General features: G+C 40.7%; 6 protein-coding genes and 1 non-coding gene across 7 annotated transcripts in view; 4 read left to right on the top strand and 3 right to left on the bottom strand.

The window, feature by feature from the left end:
- Positions 1-2,786, bottom strand: part of PAAG_11676 (CAMK/CAMKL/KIN1 protein kinase) — a gene marked incomplete at both ends in the record, with an annotated part of 4,200 nt that extends 1,414 nt beyond the window's left edge. Inside the window, 4 exons of the mRNA XM_015847277.1 lie at positions 31-463; positions 570-1,306; positions 1,364-1,991; positions 2,142-2,786. Of these exons, the coding sequence (XP_015703066.1) occupies positions 31-463; positions 570-1,306; positions 1,364-1,991; positions 2,142-2,786 (2,443 nt within the window). The remainder of the gene's footprint in view (positions 1-30; positions 464-569; positions 1,307-1,363; positions 1,992-2,141) is intronic.
- A 1,614-nt stretch (positions 2,787-4,400) lies between these two features.
- Positions 4,401-6,741, top strand: PAAG_03009 (hypothetical protein; the record flags this gene model as incomplete). The annotated part of the gene is made up of 2 exons (XM_002794418.2): positions 4,401-4,600; positions 4,659-6,741. The coding sequence occupies 2 exons, from the start codon at positions 4,401-4,403 to the stop codon at positions 6,739-6,741; spliced, it is 2,283 nt and encodes a 760-aa protein (XP_002794464.2).
- Positions 6,742-8,307: 1,566 nt separating this feature from the next.
- On the bottom strand, positions 8,308-8,625 carry PAAG_03008 (hypothetical protein; the record flags this gene model as incomplete). Its single annotated transcript, XM_015844816.1, has 1 exon — positions 8,308-8,625. The coding sequence occupies one exon, from the start codon at positions 8,623-8,625 to the stop codon at positions 8,308-8,310; it is 318 nt and encodes a 105-aa protein (XP_015702022.1).
- Positions 8,626-8,963: 338 nt separating this feature from the next.
- PAAG_03007 (hypothetical protein) lies at positions 8,964-10,331 on the top strand (the record flags this gene model as incomplete). Its single annotated transcript, XM_015844815.1, has 3 exons — positions 8,964-8,973; positions 9,338-10,080; positions 10,200-10,331. The coding sequence occupies 3 exons, from the start codon at positions 8,964-8,966 to the stop codon at positions 10,329-10,331; spliced, it is 885 nt and encodes a 294-aa protein (XP_015702021.1).
- A 1,218-nt stretch (positions 10,332-11,549) lies between these two features.
- On the top strand, positions 11,550-11,637 carry PAAG_11675. Its single transcript has one exon. It is a non-coding gene; the product is annotated as a tRNA-Gln (tRNA).
- A 536-nt stretch (positions 11,638-12,173) lies between these two features.
- Positions 12,174-13,426, top strand: PAAG_03006 (hypothetical protein; the record flags this gene model as incomplete). The annotated part of the gene is made up of 3 exons (XM_002794415.2): positions 12,174-12,222; positions 12,320-12,427; positions 12,534-13,426. 3 exons carry the CDS (start codon positions 12,174-12,176, stop codon positions 13,424-13,426), a joined length of 1,050 nt encoding a protein of 349 aa, XP_002794461.2.
- A 1,007-nt stretch (positions 13,427-14,433) lies between these two features.
- Positions 14,434-16,117, bottom strand: PAAG_03005 (sphingosine kinase; the record flags this gene model as incomplete). Its single annotated transcript, XM_015844814.1, has 3 exons — positions 14,434-15,767; positions 15,822-15,875; positions 15,958-16,117. The coding sequence occupies 3 exons, from the start codon at positions 16,115-16,117 to the stop codon at positions 14,434-14,436; spliced, it is 1,548 nt and encodes a 515-aa protein (XP_015702020.1).
- Between the last annotated feature and the right edge of the window lie 3,021 nt (positions 16,118-19,138).

The following is a 19,138-nucleotide window of genomic DNA, read 5'->3' as shown; positions in this document are numbered from 1 at the left end:
CCTCGCGGCGTGCTCTCCGAGCCTGGATACTTTCGCGTCTGGCATGGCCAAGAGATTTAGTTCTAAATGTTTGTGTGCGAATAGTGGATTTCGAATCTTGGGTTGCTGCGTGGTCGCTCTGCTGTTGTCGCGACTTTTGCACATTCAAACTAGATCGGTCAGATCCACTTGTCAATGGTGGATCCTGTGAGAGCGGAGAAACGAGACCATCAAAAAATCCTCGTCTCCCATTTCTGAGCACCCTGTTGTCGCCGGAATTAACACTAGCTGACCGCCCAAGAACATTCTTCGTCCTGGGAGGTGGGTCCCCAGACCGGGGTGCACGCAGAAAATCTGGCTGTTGGGGCTGGCTTCCGCCAGAGTGAAGCGTCGCAGGAGAGGGGATTTCATGTTTAGGCCTCCTCACACTAAAAACTTTTTCCAGTAGTAACTTCTTCTGGCGGCTGTATGCTGAAACTGGGTCCTTGGGATGTTGCGCTCTTTTCACGATCGGTGTCCCGCGGTTTCTCCCGTGTTCTTCTGGTGCTCAGCCGTCTTAACAAGCCAACAGCTGCACTTTCTTTCTTTACTTGTTCGACTGGTGGGGTTACAATAGAGGGAGATGCCGCCGCAGCCGCTGGCCCCAGATGGATATTCTTTATTCCATCCCTCACCTCATCGTCGCCATGAGTTCGTGCTCTAGGCCGTGATCGTCCACCAGTTTCCTTGTCACCCGGAATTTCATAAGCGTTTTGGTTCGTATGGGCAGCCTCTGGAGCAGGGATTTTTGGTATTTGTAGTGCCGGCTCGCAAGGAGAATGGGGTATGGCGAGTGCACCCAGACATTCCTCCTGTCTTTCCCTGTCTCGCTTCTCACGCACAAGTTGGTAGATGGAGATCAAGGGATTATAACCATTAAGGTCATTTGCTGGATGTACGACCTCAGCAGACGGACTGGAAAGCGTGTCTTTACTTGCTGAGTTGCGACGCTTATAGAAATCAAAAACACCTCTCTTCTTTTCATTATTCGCCAGGTGGGGCGTGGGATGCTCCCTCTGACTTAATCGCACTATATTTTGGTAATCCTCGGATTCGAGGACTTTGGTTAGCTGAGCAGTGATAAACTCCGGAGGGCCGAAATCAAATCCAGTCATTCTTTGCACGATATCTGGGTCCAGTGGAAGCTGGAGAGGTTCACGATGTGGGAGAAAATTTTCAGGTGAGCCACTGAACCCCTTTGTCATCCATGGATGGTTTATAATCTCATTTAAACTGGCCCTTTGCTTTGGATCGGTAACCAGCATTCGCGAAATAATATGTCGACAATCTATTGATTAAGGTTAGCGCTGGATCTGGTAGATTCCTGTAGATGGGACATACGAACCTGAGGATAGTCCTTGGGGGTATTCAACGACACCCTTTTTGATTTTCGCATGGAGCTGGGGCATGCTTTGGTCATCAAACGGCACCTTCCCACAGACCAAAACATAAAGGACTATGCCAAAACTCCAGACATCCACCTCCGGGCCGATATACTGTCTGGCTTGGAGAAGTTCGGGCGCCGCAAAATACAGACTGCCACAGAAAGTTTTCAGTTGGCTTTTAGGCGAATATAGATTACTGAGGCCGAAGTCAATGATTTTGATATCCCCCGTCTTGCTGATCAGAATGTTTTCGATTTTGAGATCCCGATGAACAATGCTATTTTTGTGGCAATAGTCGAGTGCGCTTGCGATTTGTCTCGCGAACTTCCGGGCTTGTTTTTCTTTTAGTTTTCCATGAGAGATAATGTAATCGAGCATTTGTCCTCCGTTTACGTATTCAAACAACATATACCAGTGATAATTTGTTCGCACAACATCTCGCATTCCACACACATATGGGTGGTTTAGCAGGGTTACAATTGCTGCTTCCCTTGCTGTTCGTATTTCTTTAGAGCGATCTGCTCTCTCCGCATCGCGATTACCACGATGCTCTTCAGTCGAATGTCTAGGTATAATCTTCACCGCCACCTTTAGGGTAAAAGCCAATAATATTAGCATTGTATATATTCTCCTCATCCCCCCAACCCCCAACCCACTCAAAAAAAAAAAAAAAAAAAAAAAAGAGGGAAAAGGGATGGAGAAAAAGAGAATCTATATCCGATTAATTATAAAACATACCTGTTCACCTGTTTCAAGGTTTTTTGCAAGTTTCACCTTCCCCATGCTGCCAGCACCAATGGTTTTCCCGAGAGCCCATTGTCCAGATACTGTCGTGATGGTTGTCCGTCGTTTTGGCTGCGACACACTGTTTGAGATGCCATTGGGGGGCCTTTGATGCGTCCCATTTGCAAATGACTGGTCATCGGCAACAGCAGGTCCAGGATTCACTGGATTCGCGGTATTCACAGGGTTCACGGGGTTCATAGGGCCGGCCATGTCGACACTATCTAGACCTTGTGTTGGTCTAGATAATGTTCTATGATGGGAGTGTGAAGGTTTAACCCTATATTGGTGTGTAGTGTCCTTGGAACGATCTCTGGATAAACTTCGGCGAAATGTAGGTGGGCGTGCAACGTTTGATGTCTCGTAGTCCCGGTGAGGAGCGTCGGCTGGATTAACTGGATTAGACGTGGAGGGACGATCGTATGAAAGTGGTCTGGAGTTGGATCGATGGTGAGAATGGGTGGACTGCGAGGGCCTAACAGCTGTGCTTCTTGCTCTGTGGGGGAGGTCTGTGGGGGTAGTCCGATATGACGAATTGGAACGTGATGTGGAGTGGCTGCGAACAATAACAGGTGCAGTTCCCGATGCCGCAGCGGACATTGCGATATGGTATGATAGAAGAACCCAGAAAAGACAAAAATAACTAGTTAAGTTCTCACCCTTAATAAACACAGGTCATGAAGTGGACGACAATAACCTCTGCCAATGGGGTTGTTTTCCGCGTATCGTCTACGTTGAGGGATATATTCACGTCCAGTGGAGGGGAGGCTCAGGCAACTTCAACCTTTTGAGGAACGTATCCCTGTTTGTACCTTCATGGATGGGAGAGGAATGCTGTAGCTTAGACTTAGCAGAAGCCTGTAGACGAGGCCCAGGTGTTCTATTTGCAAGGCAGGTAGTCGTATTGTTGACAGCTCAATGTCTCAAGGCAGTGTAAGAAGAGGATTGGGGGGAAGTCTGTGATAGAGGTTGAAGCAAGATACGGGACAGCAGTGGGATGAGCAGCGGGCAGTCGCGGGCGGTAAGGGTAATGTACGTGTATTGACGTGTATTGTACGGTATTGATGTGTATCATTATGGGGCTGGGGTGGTGAATGTGTAAGGTAAGGAGATAATGTATATAATAAATGAATAAATGAAACATCCCACAAATAATATCAAAGGCATAATTGAGGGTCAAATAGTCAAAATAGACAAACCCAATCAGTCTCTTTTGTGGGTGTGTGTCTTGATATGACGTTGAGGGAAAGTTTCTTTGATAGTTCTTTTGAAAGTTCTTTGTGAGAACAAGGGAAATAACTACTGTATACGGAGAAAAACAAGGCCTGGAATAAAATGCCCACGGGTACCTTGGCAGTAACTAACGTACCTGAGATGTATTCCGTAATGTATGATGCTGTAATATTGTGTATTGTGCACTCCGTACCGCAGATACGTAATAAACAGATCTGTATGGGAAGAACAAACGACGCTTGGCTTTGGCTCGGGGCCTTTATTTATGGCAGCCCGAAGTACTCACAGTAAGACCGTGACGGCAATGTTGACGGACAACAACAACTACAAACAAAGAGAAGAATGACGAATGCTGCTGTCAAGAGATGGGAAATGGGGCTGAAGATGTTTTTCTTGGGACTTTATTGCTGCCCACAGGAACATACCGCATGCTAATAATAATGATATGAACAGATGGTTGAAAGTGTTGGGTCGCTGTCCTCGCCAAAATCCCTTTGTCCACGTGGGTTTGCCTTTTTGGGCTCGCTCAATGGATTAGTCAGGTGCCCAGAGCCCATTTTCTGTGGCGGTTGTGCTGTGGCTGGCTGAGTCAGCTGCTCCCTGGTTTCAAACCTCCGAAATATTCCTTGTGTCCGTCCAGTGCATCATTTGTTCAGGTCTGTCTCGTCAACCTGTATGGGATGTTGTGCTCACGAGGCATTGGATCCCAGTGGCCGCTGAATCATCATCTGCTCTGTCTTGAGCAAATGCCTGCCAGGTCACTCACACATCTACCCTGGGCTGCGTTTCTCCCTCAAATTGGCTTAGGAGACCTCGGGACCTTGTACTGATTTGTTCACAAGCTATTGCAAATAACGGCCAAGCTGATTGGTGCATGGCCCCACAAGTCGGTGAAGCCTCATAAGAGAGGTCCGAGAAACACTGTTTTTATTTTTCAACGAGAGAACCATTGAATACGCGAAGAAAAGTATCGCTACAAACATGGCTACTAAAAGATCTAGAGCTACCTTTGAGGATGAGAGTCTTCACTCTCCATACGCTGTTTATGGTACTCCACTGCCACCATTTGACCCTGAGGCCCGCGATGATGGTTCCTATGTTCCTGTGTGGAAACAGGAAGTGAGGGATGACCGGGGCAGGAAACGTCTTCATGGCGCCTTCACCGGTGGTTTCAGTGCTGGGTGAGCTCACGATTAACTGCGAGCTGGAACCGGACTGCTAAATTTTTGTGTTATATAGGTATTTTAATACAGTCGGCTCGAAAGAAGGATGGACGCCGTCGACCTTCGTTTCCTCCCGTCGCAATCGCGCAAAGGATGCGAAGCAGTCAGCACAACAACAGAGGCCGGAGGATTTTATGGACGAGGAGGATCTGCGCGAAGCGGAAGAATCGAGAAAACTTCAGACAGCTGGTGACTATGCCGGTTTCGGTTCGACAGCTACTGATGCGACGCGGCTGGGTGGTTTAATGGATCTTTTCAAGACTGCTGGTGAAACAATGGGAGTCAAACTGTTGAAAAGAATGGGTTGGAAAGAGGGGCAAGGAATCGGCCCGAAAGTGCAGCGCAAAGCAAACCTTGACGACGGCGATGGTGTGGAGGGTACAACCCACCTTTTTGCGCCGGCAAATCCTCCTATGATAACATTTATGAAGAAAAATGACTATAAAGGGCTTGGATTCGAAGGCAAGGCTCGACTTGACTCGCTTACGAGACCGGAAACGGGAACTACCAAGCGCATATATTTGGGTGAAGGGGAAGATTCTGATGCTCCAGGCGAACCAAAACTTTCCATGAATGGGAACACATCTCATAAGCGAAAACAGTCTAAAAAGGGGGGATTCGGGGTTGGCATTCTAAACGATACTGGCTCCGACGATGAGGACCCCTACGAGATGGGACCGCAAATTTCCTATAATCGATTCATCGACTATGACAAGAAGGCAAAGAAAGGGTCCAACAATATCACAACAGCACCCAGGCCGTCGATAGGGCTCTCTAATCCACTCCTGGGCACCAAACCTGTGTTCATCTCGAAGAAAAGAGCGTCAGCTGAGAAGACAAAAACGGGATTTAGGAAATGCCATGATGGTCGTCTGCCCCTGGACGGATTCCTTCATGGAGTGGAAATTGCAGGGTTAACCATCTCGTCACGGGAAAAGAAATATGCGCCTCCAGAGATTCCGAAAAATTGGAAATCCACAAAAATCCCATCTCAAAAGGCTCCTGTCCCCAATTATATTTCAAACGCTGAAGCCGCAAAGTCATCACTTGACCCGGCGTCCAGAGCTGCACTGCTGGGCGAAGCCCAGCTACCAGGCAAATCAATATTCGACTACATGACCCCAGCGGGCCGCGAAAAGATCGCCAAAGCCACTGGACGAACAGATCTACCTCCCGCCCTGGGAGAGAAGGGACCGGAAGGTTCCGAACCAACAGAAGCGCAAAAGCAGAAAGACCTATGGAACCTCGTGCCCAAACTCGACAAAGACGTCGCGAAACAAGCCCTCGAACGCGGGATAAGTGGCTGGATGCCCTACGCAGAAGACGAAGCGAAGCGATCTCGTTACCGCTCATTCCTCGAAGTCCGCGCCGGCCTCCGCAATAAACTCCCCGATCGCGCCTCGGACGCAACAACAGATAACTGGATCGCAGAGCTGAATGAATTCGCGCGTGCCGCGCAAGTCTTCAAGCCCATATCGGGGTTGATGGCGTCTCGCTTCACATCCTCTACCGGCACCCAGCCGCATCCGCAGTCACTACTGCATCAGACAACGGCATCGGCAGAGTCGCAACAGGGACGTCTCCTGCGCAGACCTGATCCGAAACCGAAAGACCCTGCTGAAGAAGCTGCTAAGATGGGCATGTACGGACCTCTGACGCGATCGTCGCTGCCTTTCGCTCCCTTTCGACTGCTTTGTAAACGATTCAATGTCAGGCCTCCAGCGAACATCTTTTTTGATGCGGCGGACTTACCTGGCGGAGGTGCGGGTCGGACGCCCGCTTCATCGTCTGGGTCTAAGTTGGATATCTTATCTAAAGAAGCGGTGAGTCGGATCCTTGTGGATGCGGCTAAAGGGGTGGAAGGGGCAGTCGGCGCGGGCACGGGTACGGATGCGAATGCAGGGACAGGGTTAATAGCTGGAGATGGGCAGTGGCAGCAGGCGGTTGAGCAGAGTCCATCGGAAAGAAAGGAAGTAGTTGTTGATCCCGAGAGAAATGAAGCTCTGGAAGCGGAGAGGCCTGGCGATGCTGTGTTCAAGGCGATATTTGGCAGCGACAATGGCGAGGATGAAGATGCCGATGCGGATATAGTTGATTGAGAACAACTTTATTGATGGGCGTGCTCACCCTACCTAAGAAGCTTTATGTGTTTACGGATGAAGACGTGCAGCCTGCTCCTAATTCTTTTATCGGGGAGAAGTTGAAGAAATACCTTGGGGAGAAAGCACTTTGGCATTTGTGGCTTTTAAGTTTATATTCCTCCGAGCTTGTTTGGGACTATATTGGACATAATACATTCTTTAGCCTGTAAATATTATTTCTGATTACTGCTTTTATTCCCCGAAGGATTCAGGAGCTAAAGGTTGCTTATAGCTATGCATGGATCTAGGTATCTACGAGCTGCTGAACGGTTTGGAGCTTTCAATGGGTCCTGAGGTCCACACCGTGCGGGCCAGGGGCTAGTCATCTAAGGGGCAGGTTAGATTGCCTGGTTGGATATAATGGATATTTTCAACATTGCAACTCGCCCTAGTTTCTGTGATCATTACAGGACCTTTTGACTGGGTTGGATTTGTACTAAATATCATCATTAGCTAGTTGGATATAATGTAACTCTCCACCAAGCGAGTAGCAAAACCAAAATATCTTAACTTTGTAGAATTCAACCTGAAATATCTCAGCTTAACAACAATGAATTCAACTAAATTAAAGCACATTAGATTCAAAACATTTTTTTTTTATATGCTCAAGTGTATTACTATTGCTGCACTGTGATGAAGCTTATACATATGATAAAAAACTTGATTGCTGAAATTTTACTTATAAAGTTAGGTTAACTAAATACTTTAAAATTATATATATATATATATACCTAAAGGTATAAAACCGCTATTTATAAACTGTAAAAATAAAAATAATAATATATGAAAAATATTTTTAATTAATTATTTTCAATTTTTAATTTTATATAAAAGTTTTATTTAATTAGTTATAATAATAATATTTTAATAAATATTAATTAAAAAAATAATGATTATTTTACTTAAATTTATATTTTATTAAATTATTAATTTTTAATCATATAAATTGGTATGCAAATTTATTTTGAAAAATTAGCTATTTAATCTATAATTTAATATAAAGTCTAACATATTAAAAAGATAGAGTGCTTTAGAAATTAAAATATTTCTTATTTTTTAATAATAAATATTATAAGTTTCAATATTCTTTCTATTTCTATAAAGTTTTTTAATTTTTTTTTTTTTTATTTTTAATTTATTTTTTTTTTCATTATTAATTGATAATATAATTATATCTTGAGGTGAATAAGTTAAAAACTTAAAAGATATTTTGATGTAGCTGCTCGCTCAATGATATATTACATTATTATTATGACTATTATTATTAATTCCAAGCTCATTGTGATATATGAGAGAATACAGATATTTTGCACCAAGTCAGAGATGTGTTGAAGTCAAAAATCCCCCACCAAAAAAAAAAAAAAAACCCTGACAAAAAATATATTCTATTTCAATTGCTCTTCACACTTCCTGATAGCAGCCACGATCATCAGCATCCGATAATTTCCGTTATTTTTTCTTCATCAAAAGATCCCAACGATTAAGAACAAAGCAGTTGCCAACTTGGAAAACTCGTATGTGACATTATAATCCACGTTGCCTTGATCCAGTCGAGAGGCGCTGGTGGAATGCTTGGAAAGCTTGGAAAGCTTCTCCCCCACTTGACATGATTGCAGGCATATGATTGCTAGCAGGGCTATTGCGAGTCGGCGACACTGAAGCCTGTCTAGCCCTACCCTTGAACAATGATCGAGGAATCTGATCAGCAACGGGACTCTCCTCAAGAACCAACATCACAACTCCAAATTCATTGCCGTTGGGATGTTTCGCCCAATTAACTAAATCAGCCGCGGCTGGAAATAACAATTGTCCCCGCGCCGCGTCAGCCATAAGTCCACCCATGGTAACCGTGAGCATCCCGTGGACCCCAATGGATGAATATTTCTAACAGTACCATGGAGACGACCCTCAACCACTAAATAACCCTGGCCCTAGCCAACTAAGTACCCGCCTATTAAATGACTATTAGACCAACTCCCTATCTACCTCACCGAGCCACTCCGCTTTCACCATCTCCGTAATCCTCTCCAACTCCCACCCAACCCAACCTCCCCACCCAGCCCGCTCTCCGCTACTCTCCCGATTGTCTTTGTTTTCTCAGCTTGCCCTTATTTTGTTGCAGACTTTTGGTCCCGTGGGCATATTGGCTGGCAGCCTATATATAGCTATAACCGTGCATCATGCACAATGGTAAGTACATCTAAGGGCCCCACAGCTGTCTTCCAGCCTCACTAGACACTGCTTCTGGGATAGACATCCTGTCCCCAGCGGCTTGGAGTTGGGTATTTCTCCTGGTGCAAAATGCCTGCTCAAACAGTCGTATATCTTTATATAATATTACTTAATTATGAGTTTGCTTGCTCAATTTTCTACTACCTGTGTGGAGCTGGGTCACATATCTCATCCTCTTTGTTCGTTTACTATGTCCGTGGCTAACTTTCGATGTCTGTCTTTATTTTTGGGTAAAAGGGCTGTTGTATATCCTCTTCCTCTCGAGGTTAGAACCTTCCCGCTGCAGATACACATCGGATATGCCATATTAACCTATTGACAGGAGAGTCTAACCCCTCAATCCCTCCCGCCAGCCCTACACAGCCCATCCCCAATCGCCCCGCAGACGATGCTTCCCAGAGTTACCTCCACCGCTCTACAACCTCGCGATCAGCTCGCCATCGTCGAGCCCTAGCTGGCGTTCCTCTCGATGTACATTATAACCAAGCCATACACCCACATACATGGCGAAGCACTCGCCGAGAATGGACTCGGGAACAACTTAATCGTGAACGAGAGCTATTTTTCGACACCCGAGTGTCCGGAAGGCCTGAAATATGGGCTGCGCTATCAACCGCTAGCTCTCTCATACGCGCGGGAGATATCAATACCGCACAGGGTATATTGGATGCGGCTGGCGTTACTGTGCCGACAGGCGACATTTGCGATGGATGTTACGATGAAAGCGGAGTTTTATACAGGCTTCCGGAACATATCGCCATGGACCCGATTAATGTTGTAGAGTCTGTAGACGCGAATGACAATAATACGATATGTGCTGCCACTGCGGATCTTGGCGATGAGGATGATGTGGGACATAATAAACTCGCGGTCGATGTCGATTCGGATGATGAATTAATAGATGATATTGAGAGGCGGCGGGAGGAAAAAGGGAAAGTGAATGAAAGAGACCTTATAAAAGTTACTGCGAGATTAAGTGATAGGGGAGGTCCTGATTTGGTGCTTATGATTGGGAATAATCAGACTGTGGGTGCTTTGGCGCGCAAGATCCAAACTGAGGCCGGGGTATGTGTTGTATTTGCTATGCGAGATGATTCTCTCTGGAATTCCTTGGTATTTTTGTATACCAGGTCGTTTACATGTTTCTTTCGCAACTTATACTGACTGTTTTTCCGTTTACACAGATTGGTAGCAAGCACCAGGTCCGAATAGCATATCTCGGCAAAATGCTGAAGGAACAAGAGAACCTATTGAGTCAAGGATGGCATGAAGGCAATGTCTTGAATGCTCTGGTCGTCATGAGCCAGCGGAATTGACCTCGCCGCCTCGGCAGTAGATTCAACAAAGGCCAGGGCGCCTCCACTTACGAAATATACGTCACCTTACAACTCCTGATCCAAGAGCAGGACGGATATTTTAGCCACCTTTTACCGTTCATTTTCTGACGAGATTTTCCTTGGATTTATTTTTCTTTGGTCTCAGCACGAAGCACTGGAGTTTCATTTAACAGCGGAGTTCATTTGCCGGAATCCATTCTCCATCTCTGATTATCGACTGGTGAATTTCTGTTCGTTTTATTCCTTCACAATCCCCTACATTTGAACGGCATTCCAGATTCCAAGATATTACAGCTGCTAATTCCATGATGTTAATATGTTCGTCCACCATCCCCCAATCCGATATGGCCATATTGATTTTCATCAAAGTCCACGTATAATAACGGCTAACCATATAATCCCTTTCGTGCCTTACTTTATTTCCCTACCATTCCTTCTCTATAATTTTGTTCAATTTTAGCCTTGCACAATACCCTCGTTACATTTTGAAGATCTCTCTCATGGCTATTCATTCGGTTTTATTTCTCCAATGTCATAAGATGCCTTTCATCATCCAGGTATTATACATTTCCCATTTCCGCCGTATATTGATTCTCAACTCTCTTCCTCTCCTCCCTTACCCTAGAACTATTGCAAAGTCACCACATTTTTCTTCTCCTTTGCATCATCCCGGTATTGATTGCGGCGCAACATCTTCATTGTTATTTTCCTGGTCGCCTTCCGTCGATTCTATTTTGCTTATAAGAACCACATGTGCTATATACTATTATCTGTAATATATATGAATTGGCTTTTCTTACATCTTAATAAATAGTTAGCCAGTTAGGTCGGCATTTATGAATGAATCACGTTTTGGACCTGTTGCATTTGTCTCTTAATTACCTTTTACTTATTCGTAGCCATTTTCTTGGTTCTACCCTTTCCCCCTTATGGAAGAATGAGACATAGAGACTTTTCGTCGAAAGAATTCACAGCTTAAATGCGCAAGAATGCCAAGGGAATTTACGGAAGGGTGAGTGGCAAGAGGGTCCCGAAGCTACGTTAAGCACAAGAAAATGGATAACTAAGGTTAAGATATCATCTTTCGATTTTCTCCATCAATTTCTGATGCATTCATAAGGGGTTTTGAGAGTGGGACTTTAGTCTGTTTTTGCCCTACTTAATTAGACGTAGCTCGCCTCTTTCAACTGTTCCGACGGTTTCATGGTCTAGTGGTTATGACACCGGATTTTGACATCTTATATCAGAAATTCCGGTAACCTGGGTTCGAATCCCAGTGAGACCTTAAGAAGGTTGTTTCTTTTACTTTCCCCTAATTTGCTCCTCTTCCCTTTTCGGTCTTCTTGAGGTGTATCATAATGATATCAAGAGTGTTACTTTATAGGATCACTTCTCAAGTCTTTTTTCTTCAAGGAATGCATGTGTGTGACTTAGCAATGAGGTTACTATGAACGGCAGACCGTAACAACAAACTCCAAATGTCGGTGCAAACAAAACAAACAGATGACTTTCACTCCCAAAAAATATCGTCAACAAGAAGTTAATGAAGGATCTCTTGTTTCAATTGATAATTAATTCAATCTACTTTTAATTAGCCCCTAATTGAAGCGGTGGGGCCCTACAAAAAGATACTACTGTGCGTCCGTAATAGATTTTGCGACTTTCTCCGCCAGTTATAAGGAAGATGCTGCATAATTTTTTAATTTAATCGATTGTGCGTAAGGGCAAAGTTGTTTCTCGATCTCCTTTGGTCTAAATATTCTTCTCTATACGTCGCGTTGAGTAGATTGAGTGAGTGGGATGGTGCAGCTTCTAGTGAAGATGGAGAACATGCAGAACACCTCTTTCATACGGGAGTTAGCTTCCAGCGGTATGTTATGACAAGCTATATATATTATTTTTGATGTTGACTGTATTTTGCGAAACAAAAAATTAGAGGTCCTAACATCCCCTTCTCCGCTTTGCAGATAAACGGGTCCGCGACAAAGCACTGGAATCCCTAACCCTCTTCATCCGCAGCCGGAGAGATCTACAACTCGTTGAGTTATTGAAGATATGGAAGGGGCTTTTTTTTTGTATGCAGGAATCTGTTTCTTGATTTCCCTTATTTTCACCTTCTAACTCTGCTTCATCCACAACCGCTAAATCCCATTTACTTACCATATAATGAATTCAAAACAGGTTTCTACCACTCCGACCGCCCTCTAACCCAGCAATCCCTTGCCCGTTCCCTCTCCTTCACCTTGGTCCACTCTCTCCCCGAGCAAACTCTCCAACCCTTCCTCCGCGCATTCTGGATAACAATGTCGCGCGACTTTCACTCTCTGGACCGACTGCGGCTAGATAAATATCTCTATTTAATACGGTGCTACGTTGGGGTTGCATTTGAGATTTTCTTGACAAAGAGATTGGTGGGGGTGGCGGGGAGGGAGGAAAAAGAGCAGAAAGAAAAGGGGAATAGTGAGGGCAAGGTTAAGAGTAAGGAGAGGGGGGGATTAAGGAAGAGGAAAAGGGGCGAAGGAACTGATGAAGATAAAAGGGTAAATGAGACTGAATCTGAGGCGGTATTGGGACCCTGGAAGGAGTTAGGAATATACCTCGACATGCTAGAAGAAGGCCCGCTGAGCCGAGTTAATTTCGATCCTGATAGTAACGATGCTACAGAAGATCCGACTGTGCAAATGCATAAAGGACCCGACGGCTTGCGGTATCATTTGTTGGATATTTGGCTGGATGAGATTGAGAAAGTTGCTGTCGTTGAGGTTGAGGCTGAGGATCCGCTGATTGGGGGTGGTAATGAGAATAATGGAAATGGAGGGAAGGGAGATGCGCAGGATACGACATCAACGGCGAAGGCAAATAAGGAAAAGAAGAAACAGCTAAAAGAGGGGGTGCCGATGGAACTACTTCTTCGTCCGATTGTTAGATTGAAGGAAAAGAGTATTTCGAAAATGATTAGGAAGCGGGCTGGGGATGTTTTGGATGATGAGAGGTTGGTGAAGTGGGGAGTTAGAGAGAAGAAACGGGAGGAGGATGAGGATGAGGATGTGGAATGGGGTGGGATTGATGAGTGATATTTTGTATTGCTTTACTGGCGGTGCTTTTTTAATTAATTTCTCACTGCCGTGAGTGTTAGTTATTCCCACGCTTTCAGTGGTATATATAGGCATTCTGACCGGTAGAAATTAACGGAATTGAGGATGTTTTCTTCTTTCCTCTCCTCATGGGTTGCTGGATGTTCGGTTTATACTATCTTCTACACTTCAGATATTAATTCTTGACCTTCAAAATCAATCAAGAGCTGCAACTGTGAAGGATAGATTGCTTGATTGATTATGTAGCGATCGCTAGCTACGCGGAAGTTATATACGGTGCGGATTACATAAGAAGGCGGATAGGCCTGACAGCAACAATATATAATATATAATGAAGTATAGATAAGTACACAAACTAAGAAATAGAGGTAAAAGCATTCAAGACAGAATAAAACATAGAGAAATAACAAAATGGGGCTCTAATTTTCTACATGTAAAGGGCGAGCAATAAAATCTGTTGTTCAGATTACCGAGGATAAGAAAAGGAACTCAGAACCGAGCGTTTAACAACATGGTGAATAGGCTTACAGAGGAGAATATCAATGACAGTAACTTTATGGCTTTTGTTTAACATGAAATAGAAACTGTGGAGAGGATGAAAGAAAATTTATGAAAAGCAAAAAACACAGATTGATGCAATGGCTTATGCCCCATAACAACTCCAATATCCTATATCCTCCTTCTCTTTAAAAAAGATAGCACCCGCGGGGCTGTTCCCGCAAGAAACAAAACGACAGTATTACGCCGCATCCGGTATAGTTATATGTTGAAATAAAGGAAATGGGCTGCAATGATATATAACACACAATATACATAACAATAGGAGAGGCAGGGGCACTTTTCTCTAAGGATGTTAGATTGAGATGTAGGGTAGAGCAAGTATGGAGTCGGATAGGGTGGAAAACACCCGGCGAGGGAGGGGAGGCGGGTTTATTCGGAGATAGCGAATGCCTCATCAGGAGGCAGAGAAATTCTCAAAATCGTTTTTACTTCACTCCTTCAGCTTCATATTTGTATCCAGACTTGGATAGTACAGTTCCGAGCCCTTTGTGAACTTCTGCCTGGAAAGGCTCAAATGGTATCTGCTCCCCATCGATACTAATGTAACCTTGTTTCCGGTCTCTGGGGATGATTCTGTACCCAGTAATCTTCTGGACCTTGATCTCAGGCATATCAAACAGCGTGCCGTTATCCACAGCCTTTAGCATCTGGATAGCAGTCCATCGGCCGATATCACCATTGATTGTAACAAGATCCATATACCCGTCGTTGGGTAGTGCAGCGGGAAAGAAATTCGTATCCGCAGCCACATATGCCATATTCCCCGCGTAGAAATTGCCCATATTGTCGTGGGGTACCAGAGTCCAGCCTTCAGGTAGCGGATCGTTAATGGTACCATACCGCAGAGCCGGAAGGCCAGTCTGTGCAGAAGATCCCTTATCGCGGAATTGATCGAAGCCTTTCCTTGCAGATTCAGTACGATAGTGATCTTTGATCTGCTGCTTATTGCCGATTTCGACTTTCACAGCCAAGTCACAAGGATAAACTGTTTTTCCAAAAAGGCGGACTAGGAATCCGTACGTGAAGCGAGCCTGACCCATCCATCGGATGTTGTCGGTTCCAAGATCTGATTCTGCTGTAATACCGAAGGCCTGGGACAAGAATGATAGCGTACGTCGATTACCTTGGGTAATGGAGACCAAATCCAGGGGTGTTCTCAGCCCTTTGACGATACAAAGTGCCGCCAAGCTGGCGCTGCCAGTTCCATTGAGGTTCCAGCTCATTGCGTTTCCTGATCCGCAGGGTATATGAGCAACGGCAATTTTTCTCAGGGCTTCGCCAGCATTTGGTTTCTTGGCCAGGCCATTGAAAATCTCGTAGATTACACCATCACCTGAGCAGGCTGCGACAACATCATATGCATCGATGTCGAGCTTCTCCACGATATCGATTGCGTGTCCTCGATATGTTGTCGATTCGACATCAATTTTGCATCTCGCAGCGGCAAATATTGGCTCAACCTTTTTGTTGTAATATTTGGGCGCCTTGCCGATTCCGCCAAAAGGATTGATCAAGACCTTTATACGCTTTTTCCGCTGTGCTTTGCCGTAAGCTAGATCCAAAAGTTTCTCGATCCATGCGCCTGCTTTCGACCTGTTTTCAGAGCTAATTGGATAATACAGTGAACCAAGTCTGATATCTTTTTTGCTAACCTGCTCAGCATACTTAACGGTGATATAGCCATCAGATATATCAGCCCAGAGGATGTTGAAATAAGGAATCAATCGCGAGGCTTCGAGATCTCGGGAGTAATCTTTCGCTGGAAGTCAGATTCTCTATACACGGAGATTGGGAGAGAGAAGGTGAATCGCACGAGAGAATGGAAAGCCGCAACAACGGCGCCGTGAGCCCGCCTTCAGCCCATTATCTGTAAAAGAAAGTCACCAGGTTTGTCAAAACAAGTTCGCGCAAAGTCAAGCGACAGGGGCACCGCTCTGAGATCCACTTACCGATAATAGTCAGCGCATCATCTGACAGAGTTAAGAAAGCATTTTGAACGACAGCAAGCGTTTCGTCGCTTTCTGCATGCGGATTGCATAATTCTTCCGCGGACAATCGTGTCGCTTTGCCCCCAGATGGACCAGCGTCGACAAAGTTTCCGAAAGTCATAGCCTGGTGAACCACACTAGCATTCTGGGCTGGCAGGAGGGGGGGAAAGAGAGAGGCAGCAGGAAATATGGACAAAGATGCTCTGGGTAATGAACACGATGGCCACGGCGGGACGTTGGACGCGAGATGCGTTAGCGGTATGCACGGGTATGGGTCAAAAGGCAAGGGAACAGTCTCTCCAGCATAGGAGAACACAGATGATATATGTAGCAGCCAAGCGATGTCCCTTAAAAGTTACAAGCTCGACCCTAATGTGCTTCTTCGCTAGCGGGGTTGCTGTGTTAGACAAGTCAGGGACGGAGCTTATGCTAAGGCTGAGACTGAACTTGACAAGCATACACACGGGGGGAAATGGCACCTTGATTTAGAAGTTGTTCGGAGCCCAGATGTAATCTAACGGAGAGTAAAGACGAACCAACGGCTGGGAATTGGCGAGAGGACGTCTTGGTTGGAAGCGCGGCGACAGGAAAAGAAGAATAAAAAGCAGACCTCCGGGTCTTGAAGTCTTGGTTGAATAGGTAGTCACCATTAAGTTGACTCCCGGTCTCGTGGCCACCTGTGCAAACTCTACACGAATTATATTCGCCACCTTCTCAAAATGAGCTCATTCAAAAAGCCATAAAAAAATTTGAAAATGGCACTATTTCTTTCTGTTAAAGCTGCAGCTAGCTTACAGCCTCTCGAGAATCATCCTACATCACTGATTAGCTGATGGAATCAAATTCAGCAGCAGCAAAGATTAAGCTCTGAACAAGAAAAATTTCTCATTCAATGAATACTGAATGAAGATGTTCCAAGCCTGTCCTCTCTTTTATACACATGTATGAGAAATGATTTTTTAATCTTAAAGATAAATAAGAATATTGTTTTTCTAAATAAAAATATTAAATGACTATTTTATCTAAGATATAATTTTTAAATCTCATTTTATATTAACAAAAGAATCAATATTAAAAAGTACTTCAAAAACTGAAACTGTAATTCAATAATACAATAATATATTTAATAATAGATTTAACATGATATTTATATAAACAATATATGAAATATAATAAAGTATAAATATTATATAAATATATATTTAAATATTAAAATATTAACTAAGTTAATAATAGTTATTTTTTTGTTTCTTTCTTTCACTTATCTGCAATTAGTGACTGGTAAGTTCAAAATGTGAAGTTAAAACATAAGTTAATTATATAAAAAAAATTCAACTGTTGAAAACATACTTATATAACAAAGAAATTAAATCTAATATCTCATAGAAGAGTACTAATAAATAATTTATTCTAGAACTTGTAATATATAACTAAATTAGAAATGATGACAATTAATATATGAGATAAATCTATAATTTGTTTAATGAATAATATCAAATAACTAGTTAACTACATCAATTAAATATAATCAGTTGATTTATTTAATTTTTAAATATTATCTCATTAAATAACTAGTTAACTACATCAATTAGATATAATCAATTGATTTATTTAATTTTTAAATATTATCTCATTAGATATGAAATACTTTGCAAGATTTAAACTTATAATTTTTAACTTTTTATATTGAGTACTATTTAATAATTTCTCAATAAGTAATATAAAAATTAGAAAAATTTAATTTAACTTTAATAATAAATTCAATTAATATTAAAATGATTAAAAAATAAATTTTAAATTTTAAACTAAAAAAATATTATAATTACAAAAATTATATATAAATAATTTAAATATTAAAAATAATTTATTAAATTTATTTAAAAATTAAATTATATAATAATTATAATAAAAATTTAAAATAAATTTATTATTAAATATAATTTTAATATATTTTGATTATATATTATAAAATTTATAAAATTTAAATTAAAAAATTATTAATTATAAATATAATAATATTTTTAAAAATAAATTAATTTTTATATTAAATAATTATATTTTATTTATTAAATTAATTATATATTATAGTGTAATTATTTATATATAAATTAAAATTAATTTACTTTATTATATTTTAAAAAATTAATTTATTTTAATTTTTAAATAATTTTTTTTAAAATTTAATTATTTATTTATTTTATATTTTAATTTTTAATTTAGTATTCTTATCATAGTTATTTAATTAAATAAATAATTTGAAACTATTATTTTATTATTATTTTAACTATAGTTGAATCATAACAATATATAAACTATTAAAAATTTATAATAAATTAATTATTAAAAATATAAAAAAATTTATATAATAATAATAATAATAATATATTAGAATAATTTATATATAATTTATATATATATTTTAATATAAAATTAAATTTTTAAATTAATTAAAATATAATATATTTAAATAATAATTATAATTATTTAAAACTTTAAAAATTATATATTTTATATAATAAATAATTTTAAAACTTAATTAAATTTTATTTTAATATTAAATTATTTATTAAATTAATTATTTTTTACTTTTATTAAATAATAATTATAATAACTTTATTTATAAATATTTAAAAGTTTAAAATTAATTAAATTAATTTTTTATATTAAAATTTAAAATTTTTTAATATTATATTTATTACTATAAAATTTTTTTTATTAAAAATTATTTTAATATATATTAAAAATAAATTTTAATTATTTAATAATTTTATATAATATTAATAATAAATATTTTATAATTAAAAATAATTAATTAAAAAATATTATAAATTTAATAAAATAAATTTTAAATAAAAATATTAATAATTAATTTAATATTTTATTTCTTTATATAATTTAATAATAATTTTTTTAAAATAATTTATTATGATTATAATATTTTTATAATTATTATTAAAATAATTTTATAATAAAATTAATAATAAAATTTTATTAAATATAATTAAAAATATTTAATTAAAAAAATATATTTTTTATAAAAGTAAAGTTTCTATTAAATATTAAATATATATTTATAGATATTAATATAAAGTTTTATATTAATTATAAAATTTAATTTTTATTAATAAATAATATTAATTAA

The sequence above is a fragment of the Paracoccidioides lutzii genome, assembly GCF_000150705.2.
Source record: "Paracoccidioides lutzii Pb01 unplaced genomic scaffold supercont2.8, whole genome shotgun sequence".
NCBI lineage: Eukaryota > Fungi > Ascomycota > Eurotiomycetes > Onygenales > Ajellomycetaceae > Paracoccidioides > Paracoccidioides lutzii.
The sequence above is the reverse complement of the archived record's forward strand: the minus strand, read 5'-3'. Positions and strand labels throughout refer to the sequence as shown.